The sequence below is a fragment of the Prorops nasuta genome, unplaced genomic scaffold, assembly GCF_024137725.1.
Source record: "Prorops nasuta isolate Cenicafe-Biocafe unplaced genomic scaffold, Cenicafe_Pnas_1.2 PNAS00004, whole genome shotgun sequence".
Taxonomy (NCBI): Eukaryota; Metazoa; Arthropoda; class Insecta; order Hymenoptera; family Bethylidae; genus Prorops; species Prorops nasuta.
Window position 1 is genome coordinate 3,512,778 of NW_027116801.1, and position 18,390 is coordinate 3,531,167.

At 32.3% G+C, this 18,390-nt stretch overlaps 4 protein-coding genes across 4 annotated transcripts; 2 read left to right on the forward strand and 2 right to left on the reverse strand.

The window, feature by feature from the left end:
• Positions 1-1,833: 1,833 nt before the first annotated feature.
• Positions 1,834-6,245, reverse strand: LOC136773026 (CTP synthase 1-like). Its single transcript, XM_066726348.1, is given in 12 exon segments — positions 1,834-1,979; positions 2,071-2,283; positions 2,354-2,435; positions 2,437-2,462; positions 2,543-2,841; positions 3,098-3,186; positions 3,266-3,550; positions 3,635-3,799; positions 4,154-4,285; positions 4,358-4,443; positions 4,521-4,691; positions 5,796-6,245. Coding segments are annotated over 12 exon segments (1,860 nt in total). The 5' UTR covers positions 5,962-6,245.
• A 442-nt stretch (positions 6,246-6,687) lies between these two features.
• Positions 6,688-10,478, forward strand: CTPsyn (CTP synthase). The gene is made up of 11 exons (XM_066725752.1): positions 6,688-7,010; positions 7,594-7,764; positions 7,840-7,925; positions 8,002-8,133; positions 8,520-8,684; positions 8,764-9,048; positions 9,127-9,215; positions 9,471-9,769; positions 9,849-9,956; positions 10,027-10,239; positions 10,313-10,478. The coding sequence occupies exons 1-11, from the start codon at positions 6,845-6,847 to the stop codon at positions 10,405-10,407; spliced, it is 1,809 nt and encodes a 602-aa protein (XP_066581849.1). The 5' UTR covers positions 6,688-6,844; the 3' UTR covers positions 10,408-10,478.
• Positions 10,479-11,261: 783 nt separating this feature from the next.
• On the forward strand, positions 11,262-12,753 carry Rpe (Ribulose-5-phosphate-3-epimerase). Its single transcript, XM_066725754.1, has 5 exons — positions 11,262-11,330; positions 11,737-12,005; positions 12,060-12,167; positions 12,246-12,467; positions 12,521-12,753. Exons 2-5 carry the CDS (start codon positions 11,760-11,762, stop codon positions 12,629-12,631), a joined length of 687 nt encoding a protein of 228 aa, XP_066581851.1. The 5' UTR covers positions 11,262-11,330; positions 11,737-11,759; the 3' UTR covers positions 12,632-12,753.
• Positions 12,692-13,965, reverse strand: LOC136772647 (putative methyltransferase C9orf114 homolog). The gene has a single exon (XM_066725753.1). It carries the CDS (start codon positions 13,945-13,947, stop codon positions 12,814-12,816), a length of 1,134 nt encoding a protein of 377 aa, XP_066581850.1. The 5' UTR covers positions 13,948-13,965; the 3' UTR covers positions 12,692-12,813.
• Positions 13,966-18,390: the final 4,425 nt, after the last annotated feature.

The window sequence follows — 18,390 nt, forward strand, 5'->3', positions numbered from 1 at the left end:
TATGGAGATATACGTCTTCTTGCATCTATATGCTTCAGAGAACTAAGTGACGGACGTCCCTGTATAAAGTACAATTTCAAGCGATCAGAAATTGAATAGTACAATAATATATATATATAATTTTATAGTATTGCTGGACGTACTTCCTATTTTTTAAATTTATAATTTATATGATTGCTGAGAATTATATTAGCGTAAATACCATTCAATTATTCTTATTTGGTTCTCTATATGATTAATTTGAGTATAATAAAATAAACATCGTGCCAAGAAAACCAAAACATCACGAACGATTTATTCATGTGCTTATATGTAATTAAAATTCTAAGCGTAATACATGAAAGTCGTATTCTTCCTTATTTTATATAGATATAAAATAATGTGAACATTTTAATGTAGTTGTAGTACGTCCGCTCCGATTAGAATTGTTTTATTTTCTTTTTTCTTTTTACTCTGATTTATTACACAGTATTAGTTGTAACGTTTACCGTCCAAAGTGCATTTTGCAATTTATTTACTTTCTTTTATGTTTATTTTATCTTTATTTGTTTATCACATTATACAGATTATTGACTTTTCTTTAATTTAAAGTAACCTTACAGTAATTTAATAAAACTACGATTTAGTGCTACTACTAAATGTATACAAAATTATTTACCGATTAAAATTGTATATATGCCATTTTTATATGAAAAATATTATTTTTACTTTTTACAATTAGAGTGTGATTCTAAATGTTGTATCTAACTAGACTTCATTACAAAATAAATATGTACAGAAAAGCTTTAGCTTTAAAGTTAGATATTATCCTTGGTAGGTGTGAAATTATACACTATTTTTCTTTACAAAATATTTAGTACAAAACGGTGTAGAAGCATCATTAAACATGGGTTATAATTAGGATCTACTTTATTTAGAAACACTTCCTTACATTATACATTTTTCAGTATTTGTCTTTATGCATTGTATAAGTTAACATTAAAAAGTGCATAAAATATAGCGGCTATCAAATAAAAAAAAATCAGATTTAAAGTTGTAAATATTTTTAAACAGTATATAAAAATTTAATTTTTTAATGCTTATGTTAAATTTTTTCTGTCACCATTATAAACTTGCTTTCTGAAGAAATGTTTACCTTTATATTTGTTTTATTTAAAATGATTGTAGCCTAACAAATAAAGAACAAATTCACAATGTCATTTTTCCACCTGATCAGTATATAGCTTACTAGTTAATCGCAATTCGTCTATCAACATTAAAGAGCGAATTAATCTGACAATTTATGGTGACGTTTTTTACGAATTTTAATGTTATTGGATAGTTTTAGAATCACCAGAAGCTCATACCGGCAAATATGTTGGAAATTTTAGGAGAAAACAAAAAATAACTGTTCAAACATATACATTAATATTTTAAATACCCACGCATACATTGGAGTATTTTCCATCGTACTGCTCGAGATAAAGTTCTAACGTTACTGCAATCATTGAATAACATCAAAATACGTAAGAAAATACAGTCATAATTTGCTAAATAGTCTTTCGCTCTCTAATGTCAAAATATGGATTTCCGTTAATGTAAAACATAAAACAGTTTGTAATATTTTTTCTCCTGATGCGTTATATTTTATTTAATTTACAATACTTTTCTGTTTAACATAATAAAATAGCTGATGTTTTATTATTGTATTTTTTAAAACTAATAAAAATATAAAGGGGCGTATTATATAAAATTATCTTACAGATTAAATAGAATTATTAAGTACTCCGATTAATACGTTATTAATTACGTAGAATTTTTATTATAGCATCAGTGATTCTATCATTTGATTGGTCACAGTTTCGCTCGAGGCCAATTAGATGAGAGAATCAATGATCGCACACTCAACTGTTGGGTCCGCTGAATACAGCCATTGGTTCCACCAGACATAGTAATACCGCTCCTGCTACTACCATCGGCTGTTTGCGGCCTCGTCATGCCTTCAAATAATTCCATGATAACATAAAAATGTTTCATTTTAAAAAAGTTAAAATTTCATCTATTATAATTGTAAGTAAATGTTTAAATTACCTGAATCATTTTCATTAAGCTGTCTGGGCAAAAGTCTGCAACCCGAAGCAAGGTATTGCTTTAATCTTCCAACGCTAGCTAAAATTAAACCTAAGAAAGGCGGGGACGGTCTTAAAGGCCTAGATAAGTATTCTGGATGAAATTGTGTAGCAACATAATAACTATGTCCTTCTAACTCCACTATTTCCATTCGAAGCTTCTCATCGTCCTGACCTTTTATAAAAACAAATCTCAAATAAATTACGCTTTTCTCCTTACAACAATAAATTTTAAAAGAATTTACCTATGAGTTTTAATCCAGCTACTTCGAGGTCCTTAATGTAAATTGGATTGACCTCGTACCTATGTCGATGTCTTTCTTCAATTATAGTCTTTATTACCATACAATTGCTCTGGAAAAAATCATTTAATAAATAATGTAATTGTCAATAATGTGTTTAAGGAAAAAAAATCCTCAATAATTAAAACCTACTCATTACAGAATTAGTAGTTGTAAACCTTGTAGGTTTTTTGCCAAGCCTCATAGTACCTCCCAATTGACCTTGATTGTGCTCAGGCATATCAATGACGACCGGATGTGCTGTGGCTGGATCTATTTCCGTACTATTAGCATTTTCCAAACCTGTCACGTTTCGTGCGAATTCTACTACTGCTGCTTGCAAACCCAAGCAAATTCCTAAGAATGGTTTGTCATTCAAACGACACCATCTGCAAGCTTCTATCTTTCTTTCGAAACCTCGCTTGTCAAAACCACCAGGTACCACCACCCCGCTGTAATTAATAATATTTTATTAATAAATCATATTATTAAAAAACCAAATCATTTCGCACCAGGAACGCCTCACAATTTACTTTATCGTGAGTTCATTATTATTTCTACTTTGAAGGTCTTCAGAATGGAAACTCTAGTTTAACTGTACTTTTGTAAATAAACAATTTCTCAAAATTTTATCAAAATCCATGGAAAATCATTTCACATAAAGTTTGTACAGGGTCCTTTACTAACGTACTTATTCTTCATACTTACTCGCTTTTACAAAGGTGATGCCAAGCCTCATCATAAAGTGCGGAATTTTTAATTTTTGTATTTTCCTCCAAATTGATTGACTCTATAAACTGTTGAAATATTTTTTCGTTTATTATACAATATAAGAAAACTAATCAATTTATTAAAAATTCTTAATAGGGAATATACCTTAAGATTTAACTTGTAGCCAGCTTCAATACAAGCATGCTGAAGAGCTTTTGAAACTGAAGTATATGCATCTTCCAGTTTTGTATACTTTCCTACAAGTGCAATGTTTACTTCTTTTTCTAGATGTTCGACACGGTTTGCAAAATCTATCCATTTTCGCATGAAATAACTAGAGCACGGTCCTATGTTTAGTTGTAATCTACTGTTTAAAAATTCAATGACTCCTTGATTTTCCATCAATAATGGTACACGATATATAGATGATACGTCATGAATGGTGATGACCTGAAGTTAATAATACATATCATGAGCATGTTTTATTTGAAAATATTTCTATTACTTCAAATCTATTAAGATGTTAACTTTTACCTCTTTCGGAGCTACACGGCAGAAGGCAGAGATTTTTTCTTTAATGCTAGGTCCTATAGGTGCTTCTGAACGACATAGCATAAGGTCAGGTGACAAACCAAGGCTGCGCAATTTTCTTACACTTTCCTGGGCTGGCTTGGTTTTTGATTCTCCTGTAGATCTTGACTAAACAAAAAATTTATTTGTGCTCTTCTAAAAATAGTATTGTACATTTTTTTTTAATATCAGAGCTCATATTGCATGTATATTTGCAGGATATACTAGCAACCACTGCCATAGTATAATATATGAACTTCCCTAAAAAAATTTGTATGACCCCTTTAGCATACATACATTATAACTATGGCCAAGTATTTAAGACTATTTTGGTAGACTTTATTTTATATCTAATGTTAATAAGATTTGGAAACAAATTATTTTCATTATTAACATTGAAGCTATAATTTTTGTTGGACTAATGTCCATTTTTGATTATAAGCACAGGTGTTCCTTTATAACTTATACACTTTAAATAGCTACCTGAGGTATTAAAGATACATGAACACAACAAAAATTCTCCTTTTTCACACGAAGTTGAAACTGACTGAAAGCTTCTACAAATGGCTCTCCTTCTCTATCTCCTATTGTTCCTCCTAATTCAATAATACAAACCTAAAAATATATATACATAAATATTAATTGTTATCCTAATAAAATTAATTATTCATCTTGAGGTTAACTTACCTCAGGCTGTTCGCCATCTTCTGTTACCGGATTTTGTGCAATTTTTTCAACCCATTCTTGTATAGCATCGGTAATATGAGGAACAACTAAAGAAGATATTAATTAATCACCCAGAGTTTTAGTTATTGTAAACTATATATTATCAATTCTTTGTGTTTCATACTTTGTATAGTTTTTCCTAAGTAATCTCCACGTTTCTGTTTTGAAATGACATGCTAATATATTTTACCAGTGGTGATATTATTATCTCTGTGCAGTGTAACATCTAAAAATCTTTCATAATTTCCCAAGTCTAAGTCTACTTCTCCCCCATCGTCAAGCACATATACTTCACCTATAAAAAGAAATTTACAAGTAAATTATACTGAATTGTTACATTAATGGTTTATATATAAGCATTGTATGGATTAAATGTTTCTATCATGCTATATTACTAATATGAATATCTTAGATAAATTTTACCATTATATTTCATACAACGTATATTGATTATAACACAGCTTTAAGAGGGGAAATACATGTAAAAGCTTAAAAGATCGCATAATTTTTTATTTTCATAAATGGCTAGAGTATAACTTCAAGATTATTTTACCGAAGTTTTAAAGTACAATTCAATAAATCTAAGAAGTTATAACATTAAAGGTGTCGCGCTGCACGAATACTATTAATACTTCGGGTACGTATAAGTGAGTGGGACCGTGAAACTTGAAACCCCTTTTTCTCGATACGTACTTTTCTAAATTGGCGTAAGGTCTCATTTAAAAACTATTCAATCGATCTTTATGAAATTTTCAATAGTGCTTTATAATATTATTACCTTCTGTGTGAACCTACATGTTTTTACATATTCATAAAAAAAAACAATTTTTTGCAATAAAAATGAAGAAAAGGTCAAAATTAACATTATTAATTTAAAAGCGTATATCTTTTCCAAATTTAAAGATTTTTCAAATATCGAAGGTTCAAATAGAAACTGCAGATGTAAATTACAAATTTATATGTTGCTTTTTAATTTCAGTTAATAATTGAAATATCAGTAAATTATGCAGTTTTGAGAAACGGGCGTTGCGCCGTTATAAAGATGCACGGAAAAAGTCGGCCATTTTGTATTAAAAGAACAACGCGGGATACGGGTTTTAGATAAACATATAAACTATTATATACAGAAAAATATAAAAAAGTAAAAAAAAATATTAGTATATTCAGAATTGTTTTTTACTGCATTTATCTATTGATCAAAATTTAAGTATAGACTTTATATAGGAAATCATTGATTTTCCAAATACCGGAAAACAAAGTTTTGCGCGCGAGAGCAGGAATTAAATTGACTTCAAAATGGCTTCACGCACATGGTTGAAAACCAGTCATAATTAACCGCCGAAGAGGTTTTCTAAGTTCAATTAAGAATACAAATCTGTTATAAATAATTTGTTCTTACCATGTTCGTAAGGGGAAAATGTACCGGCATCTATGTTAATATATGGATCAATTTTAATAGACGTCACATGGATACCACAATGCTTTAATATCGTTCCTAATGAGCTGGCAATTATACCCTTACCTACGCCACTGATTACACCACCAGTAACTAAAATATATTTCATATTTAATTTGTTTTATTTTTTATTGTAAATAAGCTTCGAACTGAACATAAATCTGTTTCTTATGTTCAGTGAGTGTGTTGCCAGCTACTGCTTCCAGTAAACTGGAACGAGCTAATGGAAGACCGAAGCATATATACTCAGTGCAGACTGCAGTGCAGAGAGAGCAGCTGTATCTGACATAGTTGAAGCGCTCCAAGCGGTAAAATATGAAAGCAGAGGAAGCCCGGGTTTTACATTGATTCTTATAGATATTTTTCAATAAATTGCAATTTATTATTGAAAACCTTAAAACTTTTGAATTTGGGAGAAAAGTTTGTACAGATATTTTCCATCGAAATCATTATAACCCTCCTGTAATTTCGATAGACATTTAGACACTTAGGCACTTTTGCGCCATATTGAATTTTCTATATATCTATCTATATATATTGACTCCTCCCACGTGTCAGATCCCAATTGTGCGTATTGTGTATGTACATTGTATGTATGTACATACTACTACATACATATATGTACTAAATGTACTTTAGCGTTCCCGTTACTATACATATTTGCATTTACACTTTCTACACTTAGCTATACTCAAAATAAAGTACAGTAACACTTGCTGCACTAAAGTGTAAAAAGTGTAGGCAACGAAAACAGACCTACTATAGCGTTGATAGCGTCTCCGTGAACACACCCTATATACTCCGAGCGCTCTATGCGCGAATCGGACCACAGACTATTGTCGGTCTTCCATCAGTTCCATCGGTTCGATTTGGTTTCGATCCAGTTTACTGTAAGCAGTATCTGGCAAGTGGCAGCACATACGCTGAACAGGAGAAATAGTTTTACGTTCAGTTTGAGATATATTTATAATAAAAAGTAAAAAAGTTTAAATATGAAATATATTTTAGTTACTGGTGGTGTAATTAGTGGCGTCGGCAAAGGTGTAATTGCAAGTTCATTTGGAACAATACTAAAGCATTGTGGTATTCATGTGACGTCCATTAAAATTGATCCATATATTAACATAGACGCCGGTACATTTTCCCCCTACGAACATGGTAAGAACAAATTATTTATAACAGATTTGTATTCTTAATTGAACTTAGAAAACTCTTCTGCGGTTAATTTATGACTCGCAATCAACCATGTGCGTGAAGCCATTTTGAAGTCAATTTAATTCCTGCTCTCGCGCGCAAAACTTTGTTTTCCGGTATTTGGAAAATCAACGATTTCCTGTATAAATTCTATACTTAAATTTTGATAAATAGATAAATGCAGTAAAAAACAATTCTAAACATAATAAAATGTATTATTTTTGCTTTTCTTTTATATCTTTTATTTTGAATTCATTTATAAACAGCTCTATATAAAAATTAAATAATTTATGTATAAGACGATTCAATAAAATATTATAGTTGATGGGTATATTTTAATTTGAAGAATAATAATTCACATTTATATTTTAATTTATTAAAGTTGTTCTATATTCAATAAATGTTGTGTAAGATATAATGTTAAATTTATCTAAGGTATTCATATTAGTAATATATCACGAGAGAAATATTTTTTCCATATCATGCTTATATATAAAGCATTAATATAACAATTCAATATAATTTATTTATAAATTTACTTTTATAGGTGAAGTATATGTGCTCGAGGATGGGGGAGAAGTAGACTTGGACTTGGGAAATTATGAAAGATTCTTGGATGTTACACTGCACAGAGATAATAATATCACAACTGGTAAAATTTATCAACATGTCATTTCAAAGGAGAGACACGGAGATTACTTAGGAAAAACTGTACAAGGTATGAAATACAGAGAGTTGACTATACATAGTTGACAATAAGAAAAATTGGGTGATGAATTAATATCTTCTTTAGTTGTTCCTCATATTACTGATGCTATACAAGAATGGGTTGAAAAAATTGCACAAAACCCGGTAACAGAAGATGGCGAACAGCCTGAGGTAAGTTAACCTCAAGTTGTGAATAATGAATTTTATCAGAATAATAATTAATATTTATGTATATATATATTTTTAGGTTTGTATTATTGAATTAGGAGGAACAATAGGGGATATTGAAGGAATGCCATTTGTAGAAGCTTTCAGGCAGTTTCAATTTCGTGTGAAAAAGGAAAATTTTTGTTGTGCTCATGTATCTTTAATACCTCAGGTAACTATTTAAACTATATAAGTTGTAAAAACTGAACATACAGAGTAATTTTTTATACACCTATGCTTATAGTCAAAAATGGACATTAGTCCACCAAATTATAGCTTCACATGCCAATAACAAAAATAATTTTTTTCCAAATCTTATTAACATTAGATAAATAATAAATTCTACCAAAACAGTTTTATATAACTTACCCATTTTATAACAAATATTTAATGTATGTGTGTTAAAAGGGTCATACAAATTTTGTTATGGAAGTCCATATATTATGCTATACTGGTAATTGCTGGTGTATCCTGCAAATACATTCAATATTGACCCTGAAATTCAGCCAAATTATACAAGACTATTTTTAGAATAGCAAAAATAAATTTTTTGTTTAGCCAAGATCTACAGGAGAACCAAAAACCAAGCCAACTCAATCAAGTGTAAGAGAATTACGTGGTCTTGGTTTGTCACCTGACCTTATTTTATGTCGTTCAGAAGCACCTATAGGACCTAGCATTAAAGAAAAAATCTCTAACTTCTGCCATGTGGCTCCTGAACAGGTAAGTTAATATTTTAATAGATTTCAGGTAACAGCATGATTTTCAAATAATAGAAGCTAATATGTTTTATTAACTTTAGGTCATCACCATTCATGACTTATCATCTATATATCGTGTACCATTAGTGATGGAAAGTCAAGGAGTAATTGAATTTTTAAACTGTAGATTACAGCTAAACATAGGACCGCGCTCTCGTTATTTCATGCGGAAATGGACAGATCTTGCAGACCGTATCGAACATCTACGAAAAGAAGTAAACATTGCACTTGTAGGAAAGTACACAAGACTAGAAGATGCATATACTTCTGTTTCAAAAGCTCTTCAGCATGCTTGTATTGAAGCTGGCTACAAATTAAATCTTAAGGTATATTCCCTATTAAAAATTTAAAAAAATTGATTAGTTTTCTTATATTATTTAACAAACAAAAAAATATTTCAACAGTTTATAGAGTCAATCAATTTGGAGGAAAATACAAAAATTAAAAATCCTCCACTTTATCATGAGGCTTGGCATCACCTTTGTAAGAGCGAGTAAGTATTAAGAATAAGTACGTTAGTAAAGGAGCCTGTACAAACTTTATGTGAAATGATTTTCCATGGATTTTGATAAAATTTTGAGAAATTGTTTATTTACAGAAGTACAGTTAAACTAGAGTTTCCATTCTGATGACCTTCAAAGTAGAAATAATAATGAACTCACGATAAAGTAAATTGTGTGGCGTTCCTGGTGCGAAATGATTTGGTTTTTTAATAATATGATTTAGTAAAAAATATTATTAATTATAGTGGTGTGGTGGTACCTGGTGGTTTTGGCAAGCGAGGTTTCGAAGGAAAGATAGAAGCTTGTAGATGGTGTCGTTTGAATGACAAACCATTCTTAGGAATTTGCTTGGGTTTGCAAGCAGCAGTAGTAGAATTCGCACGAAACGTTATAGGTCTGGAAAATGCTAATAGCACTGAAACGGATCCTGCCACAGCACATCCGGTCGTCATTGATATGCCTGAGCACAATCAAGGTCAAATGGGAGGTACTATGAGGCTTGGCAAACGACCTACAAGATTTATAACTACTAATTCTGTAATGAGTAGGTTTTAATTATTGAGGATTTTTTTTCTTTAAACACACTTTTGACAATTACATTATTTATTGAATGATTTTAACAGAGCAATTGTATGGTAATAAAGACCATATTGAAGAGAGACATCGACATAGGTACGAGGTCAATCCAATTTACATTAAGGACCTCGAAGTAGCTGGATTAAAATTCATAGGTAAATTCTTTTAAAGTTATTGTTACAAGAGGAAAATGCGTAATCTTATTTGAGATATTATTTATAAAAGGTCATGATGATGAGAAGCTTCGAATGGAAATAGCAGAGTTAGAAGGACATAGTTACTATGTTGCTACACAATTTCACCCAGAATACTTATCTAGGCCTTTAAAGCCGTCTCCGCCTTTCTTAGGTTTAATTTTGGCTAGTGTTGGAAGATTAAAACAATTCCTTGCTTCGGGTTGCAGACTTTCACCCAAACAGCTTAGTGATAATGATTCAGGTAAATTAAACATTTGCTTACACTTATAAAACATGAAATTTTAACTTTTTTTAAAAGAAGCATTTTTGTTTAGACACGGAAAATATATGTGAAGACATGAAGAATCTGCAAACAGTTGATGGTAGTAGTAGGAGCGGTAGTACTACGTCTGGTGGAACCAATGAATGATGTATTTGATTCTGTAATAAAAATTCCATACAATTAAGGTACCTTATTAATCAGGGTACTTAAGAACTCTATTTAATTTTTTAAAATATTTTTATTATACACCTTTATATTTTTATTAGTTTTAAAAGATACAATATTACAACATCAGCCATATTATTATTTAAGCAGAAAAGTATTGTACATTGATTATAAGATATAACGCCTCTTGAGAAAAAATATTATAAACCGTTTTGTGTTTTACTTTTATGGGAATCCATATATTTCGACGTTACTGAGCGAAATTCTATTTTGCAAATTATAATTGTATTTTTTAGATTTCTAATATTATTCAATGACTTTTGAAACGTTAGGAGATTATCTAGTGCAGTACGATGGAAAACAATCCAATTTATGCGCGGGTTTTTAAAATATCAATATGATTGTTTGAACAAATTTATTTTCTCCTTTGTTTTTTATAAATTTTTCCAACATTTCGCTGTATGAGCTTTTTGTGATTGTAAAACCATCCAATAACATTAAAACCCGTAAAAAATATGACCATAATTTGTCAAATTAATTCGCTCTGTAACGTCTATATACGAATTACCGTCAACTAGCTGTCTATGTACTGACCAGGTGAAAAATGACACTGAATTTATTCTCTCTTGCTGAATCATAATATAGGCTGCAATCATTTTAAATCAAACAGTTAATAAGGTAAACATGCTAAACATTGCTTAAGATAGCAAGTTTATCATAATGAAAGAAAAAACTTAACATACACAGATATTTGATTCGTTATCCGGGCCTCATAATTGCAACACCAGTAACACCACCGAGGATTACGCTACACTGAGAAGTGAGAACTGAGCTTTCCGCTTCCCCACAATCCCCACTCACCACTCATCTGACTCACCTGTCAGTCCTGTCACCATCCATCAGTCGTATGTAACACGATAATCTTTTAGTTTGGTTTATTAAAACAATCTCATGTCATACAATTTCAATATTACACTGGAAATATCATGTGAAATATGTCATTGTTATTACAACAATGAATAATAGCCGACCGTACAAACAAAAGAGAGAACGTTTGTTATTAATATTTCTATGTACATTTAATATTTTAGAGTTCGATAAATTGAACAATATAAATCGTTTATTTTTCAAAGATACTTTTGAAGAATGAGGGGTAGGGGAATATTGTATAGAATGCTTAATTACAATAACTGTTTTTCTCTTGAAGCCTAACGTAACTTTTCCGTGAATCTTAAACACACTGCATGCGTAACATCTGGTAAAACCACGTGCTTCCTCAATACTATTTACATGTATATGCATCATTGTTAGCTCCTGAGCTGAGCCTCCTAAGCATGATCAAAATGGACAAGAAATTGACAGCAAAAATTGGTCCCTCCATTTTAAATGCCGATTTATCCCGACTTTATGAAGAATCACAACGTTTAATAAATAATGGAGCTGATTATTTGCATTTGGATGTAATGGATGGGCATTTTGTTCCTAACCTTACGTTCGGTCACCCTCTTGTAAAATGTCTTCGTAACAAGATAAAAGATACTTTTTTCGAAACTCACATGATGGTTTCAGATCCCGAAAAAGTAAGTGCAATTCGATTTTTATTCTGCAAGAAATATAACCTTAATAATTTTTAGTGGATTGAATCAATGGCTGATTCTGGAGTTAATCAATATACATTCCACATTGAGCCAGTATCTGATGTTCCATCAATTTGTAGAAAAGTGAAAGAAGCTGGAATGACTGTATGTAATTTATTAATATATTATTAGTAATATTTAATTTAGTTTTATGTATAGTTCCTTAATTTGATTTGAACAAAGGTTGGTGTAGCTTTAAAGCCTGGAACTCCTGTTGATGTAGTTGTTGATTATGTGGACTTAGCAGACATGGTCTTAGTTATGACTGTAGAACCTGGGTTTGGAGGTCAGAAGTTTATGGATACAATGCTTCACAAAGTACAATGGTTGAGAAAAAATTTTCCTACATTAGATATTGAAGTTGATGGAGGTGTTGGTCCTAATACCATTGAATGTTGTGCAAAGGTACTGTATATAAATTTTTAAAATATTTTTTATACCTCAAGTTCTCATTTCAGGCAGGAGCTAACATGATTGTATCAGGCACGGCTATAATAGGTGCAGCAGATCAAGCAAAAGTAATAAAAAGTTTAAGGGACTCTGTTAATTCTGTGTTACACCAAAGTTAAGAGAAATACTGCTGTGATATTTGTAACTCAAATATGTATATAACAGATATTGCCCCACTTGAAAACTTTTATAATATGTTTTACATATGTATATAAACAAATAAATGTCTACATTATTTCCTATATAATTTTTATTATGATATATAAAATTACAATATATATATATGACTTATAAATAGTTATTATCTATTTGTGTCATTGGGCATTTCTTTGTTTATATTATAAAACTGGGGAGTTGGTGGGGATGGATTCTTAGGTTTCAGCTTAGTCCTTAGCTCTGCTAACGACACTAAAAGAGCCTCTTCTGTTCTAATTGTTCTAGAGCCTTGCATTGGACATGTATTTAAGTATTTATGAAATAACAAAGAAGGATCGTCAATACTTAAAGTAGAATCTTCTTCAACAGCTGCTTCCAAACCAGCAAGTCCGCCAAAAACTATTAGTAAATGGTGATACTCTAAACTCTTTGCAGGTATGTCATCAATTGAACTACCTTTATCAGATGTTCCGATAGTTAGATCATAACCTTCTTTGTATGGACAATTTGCTATTATATCACTAAGACTATGTGCTAACCTTACAGAATAACCCCAATAAATACCAGCTTCACTTCTTGGTAATGTAGGTGGTACTACAATTCCCTTAACTTTTTTTGTATTATCTAGTTCCAGAGGTAATTTAACTGTTACTCTGATGCCAGAAACCAATAATTTATCAATATGTACATCATTCTTTAAGCCAACATTTACTTGCGAGCCATGACCAGCTTTGATAGGTTTATTTGTTACAATACCTTCCCTATAAACAGATTTATCCTGCTGCCTTAAGTGATGGGGTGTATCCAATGGGTTTAAAATGCCAGCATATTGAAGGTCTTTATGAATTGGAAAAAAGTTTTTTCTGAGATATTGAGGGCACTCCAAATATTGCAATATTCTAGCCAATTGTATGCATCCGGCTCTGCCTTCCCCAAATGTTTCATTTTTCTTAATTTTCTTCTTTTCACTCTCCGTAATTTCACCTTGATCGTCAAACACTATAATACTATCAATTTGATAAATACACGCAGCACGTGCAATTTGTCCTGCTAGATAAGTTCGCAATTCTGGTGATTGAGCATTATCAAGAATAGATCCTGGAACTGCTATATCCACTGTGGATATGGCTTTTTTCTCAAATTTTGGTTTTTCAGCAACATTCTCATCCTTTTTAGTTTCTTCTTTTTTAAGTTTTTTTAATAACTTTTCTTCGCGCCATTTCTTCAACTCTTGTTTATGCAGTTTATGCTTGGGATTCAACTTTGCTAACTCCGCCATTTTGAATTATGCTACGCTGTCGGCACTCGGCTGTATAGTAACAACTAACAACACCTCTAACCGCTCTATAGGCTATCTTCTTCCTGGCGGTTACCACTTAGGCCCGATTCCACAAGACTTGTTTAAACTGGATTTTAATTATGCTATATTCTGTGTGACATAAAATATAGCAAAATTAACTTAATCCAGTTTAACGGGATCCCTCAAGCCCTCTGTAGCCAACATTACGGAATGAAAAACGAGGGAGAATTGTCCAGCGCTATTTTTCAACCGATTTCAATGTTTTTGGGCTTATTGGAATCGTTAGGACTCGCCTTTCGTCATAAATAAAGCCGTATTTTCTAAAAAATGTAAAAAAATAAAATTGTTTAAAAATTCGCATTAATAATATTTAAACACAAAATAAATCGAAAAATCGGGCTTCTTTATGACGAGGTGCCAGACCTAACGATTCCAACAAGCCCAAAAAGATTGAAATCGGTTGAGAAATAGAGCCGTACCATTGTCCCGCGTTTCTGAGGTGGGCGAAAACCAAAAATTTGTAGGAAGGCAGCTAGGCTTCCGCCCCTCTCGTGGCTCACGCTAACGTGTTCCCCCACTCCAGCATCCAAACTTACTGCGAAGCTTTCCTCATATTTACGCTATTCCCCTATCTGTAGCTATACACATATAAATACCGTTAAAATAATGTTGAGAACATTTCATTTCGCCGATATAATGAAATTGCTAAAAATGCAATTATCATTTTGAAATAAAATTGTAGAAAAGGAGATTTCGTAATGCTTGAAATATAGGGCATACGGCGAAACGCGGGACAATGGTACAGTCGTATTTTTCAAAAGAATTTGATGAGACTAATAATAATTAAAGCCATTCTTCATGTAGATTGTCCTAAAGAGCTCGCATTTTCGATAAAGCTTATAGTTTTTCAGCTATGAACGATTGAAGTTGCACGGCGCACAAATACATATTTCTTCTCTCGCGTAGATCAGCTGTTGTGCACGTCCATCTTCAATCGTTCATAATTAGAAAACTATAAGCTTTATCGAAAATGCGAGCTCTTTAGGACAATCTACATGAAGAATGGCTTTAGTTATGACTAGTCTCATCAAATTATATTGAGAAATACGCCTGTACCATTGTCCCGCGTTTTGCCGTAATTTCACCTCTTCAATCGTCCTGACTCGTTCATTCTGCAATTTATTTCGGAACAAATAAAAGTACGATTGCACATTGAAAAATTACATTAGAAGTTCTCGATAATGTACATGCTGCTATGAGTATTTCTTAATCTTATAAAGCTTGTCGTAGAAGGTGCAATGCAATAAATTTAGAAGGGCAATTTCGCGATTGAAAATAAGACGCACATACATACATGGTAAACGCAATGTGTGTTTGTTTACAGTACATCACGAGTCACTAACACAGTCGCACCCGTATGTAAGTAGGCCTACTATGCTGGTGTACATACGCTGGACGAGGCAACAAGCTGCAGAGGGGAGAGGGGAAGCTAATTTTATTTACTTCGAGTATGCATCTTTTTACAGTTCACGTTGTAATGACCAAAAGAAGCGTTGCAAAATTATGAAAATATAAAAGCGTCTCCCCTTTTCACGCTCTATTCAATGATGCCACCCAACTTGTTGATGCATTTTTACTTTGCTCGAAATAAATTGCAGCATGAACGAGTCAGGACGATTGAAGAGGTGAAATTACGGCAAAACGCGGGACAATGGTACAGGCGTATTTCTCAATAGAATTTGATGAGACTAGTCATAACTAAAGCCATTCTTCATGTAGATTGTCCTAAAGAGCTCGCATTTTCGATAAAGCTTATAGTTTTCTAATTATGAACGATTGAAGATGGACGTGCACAACAGCTGATCTACGCGAGAGAAGAAATATGTATTTGTGCGCCGTGCAACTTCAATCGTTCATAGCTGAAAAACTATAAGCTTTATCGAAAATGCGAGCTCTTTAGGACAATCTACATGAAGAATGGCTTTAATTATTATTAGTCTCATCAAATTCTTTTGAAAAATACGACTGTACCATTGTCCCGCGTTTCGCCGTATGCCCTATATTTCAAGCATTACGAAATCTCCTTTTCTACAATTTTATTTCAAAATGATAATTGCATTTTTAGCAATTTCATTATATCGGCGAAATGAAATGTTCTCAACATTATTTTAACAGTATTTATATGTGTATAGCTACAGATAGGGGAATAGCGTAAATATGAGGAAAGCTTCGCAGTAAGTTTGGATGCTGGAGTGGGGGAACACGTTAGCGTGAGCCACGAGAGGGGCGGAAGCCTAGCTGCCTTCCTACAAATTTTTGGTTTTCGCCCACCTCAGAAACGCGGGACAATGGTACGGCTCTATTTCTCAACCGATTTCAATCTTTTTGGGCTTGTTGGAATCGTTAGGTCTGGCACCTCGTCATAAAGAAGCCCGATTTTTCGATTTATTTTGTGTTTAAATATTATTAATGCGAATTTTTAAACAATTTTATTTTTTTACATTTTTTAGAAAATACGGCTTTATTTATGACGAAAGGCGAGTCCTAACGATTCCAATAAGCCCAAAAACATTGAAATCGGTTGAAAAATAGCGCTGGACAATTCTCCCTCGTTTTTCATTCCGTAATGTTGGCTACAGAGGGCTTGAGGGATCCCGTTAAACAAGGCTTGTGGAACCGGGCCTTAGGGTGAGATACTGAGATTCACCAAGTCCGGCTTGAAGGCTAGCCGGGCTAATATGGTATACTTTCGGGCTAAAGTAGTATAGTTACCGTTACATGAGCTGTATGAGTTTAGCCCGGCTAGCCCCAAGCCGGACTTGGTGAATCTCACCCTAAACCACTCACCAGTCACCACTGGTATAGTATAGTGGGTGTAGTGGACAGACTGGACACCAGTGGACAATGGTACAGTAATCGCCAGGTATGGCTTTCCCATAATTTTTCGATGCTTTTAGGAATCGCATTAAAAAGACCAGCGCTTTTACTTCGCGCACCTAACTCACTCGCTTGCTTCGTTCGTATATGTATATACTACAACTATAAATTGAATCGTGTGTGCTTTCAGCTATAGTGTATAGTAATCATTTTCCATGTTAAATTACAGAGTGAAGCTAGCTGAACCACACACGATTCAATTTTCCACTGAATTCCCACTGTGCAGTGTGCACTACATACACCATAGGAAATTGATTCGTCGACCTTTCAGTTAACTTCACTTCGTACTTTCTCTACGAATTTCAAAGACGGCGATCAATTTTCCACAGTGTCTATACACTATTAAAAAAACTTATAAAAAACTTCGCCTGAGCTCGGTAAATTTCGTTATACACGTCAGATGTAAGCGGGAACTATGAATAGTATAAATGCAGACATTTGTTTAACAGAACATCATTTATTATAACATGCAGATGTCTTAAAATATTTATTAACTACATTTTTTATTGTAAATTAATTGCAAAACAGTATATATAATGACGATATTCACTTACAAAAGAATTATTTTTGAACGGCACTACGCGACACGAATTTTTTAAATGTCACTACACGGCGTGGAATTTTTAAACGCGCATTCATTTTAGAATAAGATCGTCTAATGTATAACAAATATTATTTTATTAAACTGTAGTGAGTTCATTTTATAGTTCATTTAACTTCAAAATAAAATGATGAGAATTATGGGTTAAGAGAGTCCTTGAGTCTTCTACTTTTAATCGTGCAAGCACTAAACACGCACACGCGTGTGCTGCACACTGATAATTTTTACGAGTTTTCTAATTATTACACTTTTTTTACAAATGAAAGCTTTTATTTTCATCACATACAGTATTCCATTAAATTATTTTATTATATAAAATCAATAATAATGAATGAAAATTTACTTAAAATTAATTAAACTGTAACAAAATAATTTATTTTAATTAAATTTACATAGATTTATTAAAGAGCGGTAAAATTTTATTAACATAATAATAAAATAGCACGTATTTGATGAAAATAAAACACTACATTATTTTTAATCGCGACTAATGCGAAATAAATGTCAGTGATTATAAAAAGAAACAGCGCGATTTACTGACAACTCATACGCGGAAATTTGATAGATAAACTGAAACTCGCGCTTCAAAAAAATACCATCCGGGACAGGTACTACTCGTTAAGATTCTTTTTCACTGGCTTTTAAAACGCTAAATTTGCCATATGATATAAAATTGTTAACATTGCAATGTATTAGCATAAGTATTTTCGAAAAAATGGTAAATCCGTACTTGGCAAAATAATCATTTTAAAAATTGGCGAAAGAGATCCTACTCATACCGATAGCAGTCGCTACTGATTTGCGGAATATCTCAAATTGCAACCAATCCAGTGCGATTGCTAATTAACCTGCCACAATAAGCGATACCTGTTCCGCATAGCCCT

Bases quoted from the DNA above. Each gene is read 5' to 3' on its own strand.
- Rpe (XM_066725754.1), top strand. From the start codon at position 11,760: ATGATCAAAATGGACAAGAAATTGACAGCAAAAATTGGTCCCTCCATT. The intron at 12,006-12,059 runs GTAAGTGCAATT...AATAATTTTTAG, and splicing joins TGGTTTCAGATCCCGAAAAA to TGGATTGAATCAATGGCTGA. The intron at 12,468-12,520 runs GTACTGTATATA...TTCTCATTTCAG, and splicing joins CCATTGAATGTTGTGCAAAG to GCAGGAGCTAACATGATTGT.
- CTPsyn (XM_066725752.1), top strand. From the start codon at position 6,845: ATGAAATATATTTTAGTTACTGGTGGTGTAATTAGTGGCGTCGGCAAA. The intron at 8,134-8,519 runs GTAACTATTTAA...TTTTTTGTTTAG, and splicing joins ATGTATCTTTAATACCTCAG to CCAAGATCTACAGGAGAACC. The intron at 9,049-9,126 runs GTATATTCCCTA...ATATTTCAACAG, and splicing joins GCTACAAATTAAATCTTAAG to TTTATAGAGTCAATCAATTT.
- LOC136772647 (XM_066725753.1), bottom strand. From the start codon at position 13,947: ATGGCGGAGTTAGCAAAGTTGAATCCCAAGCATAAACTGCATAAACAA.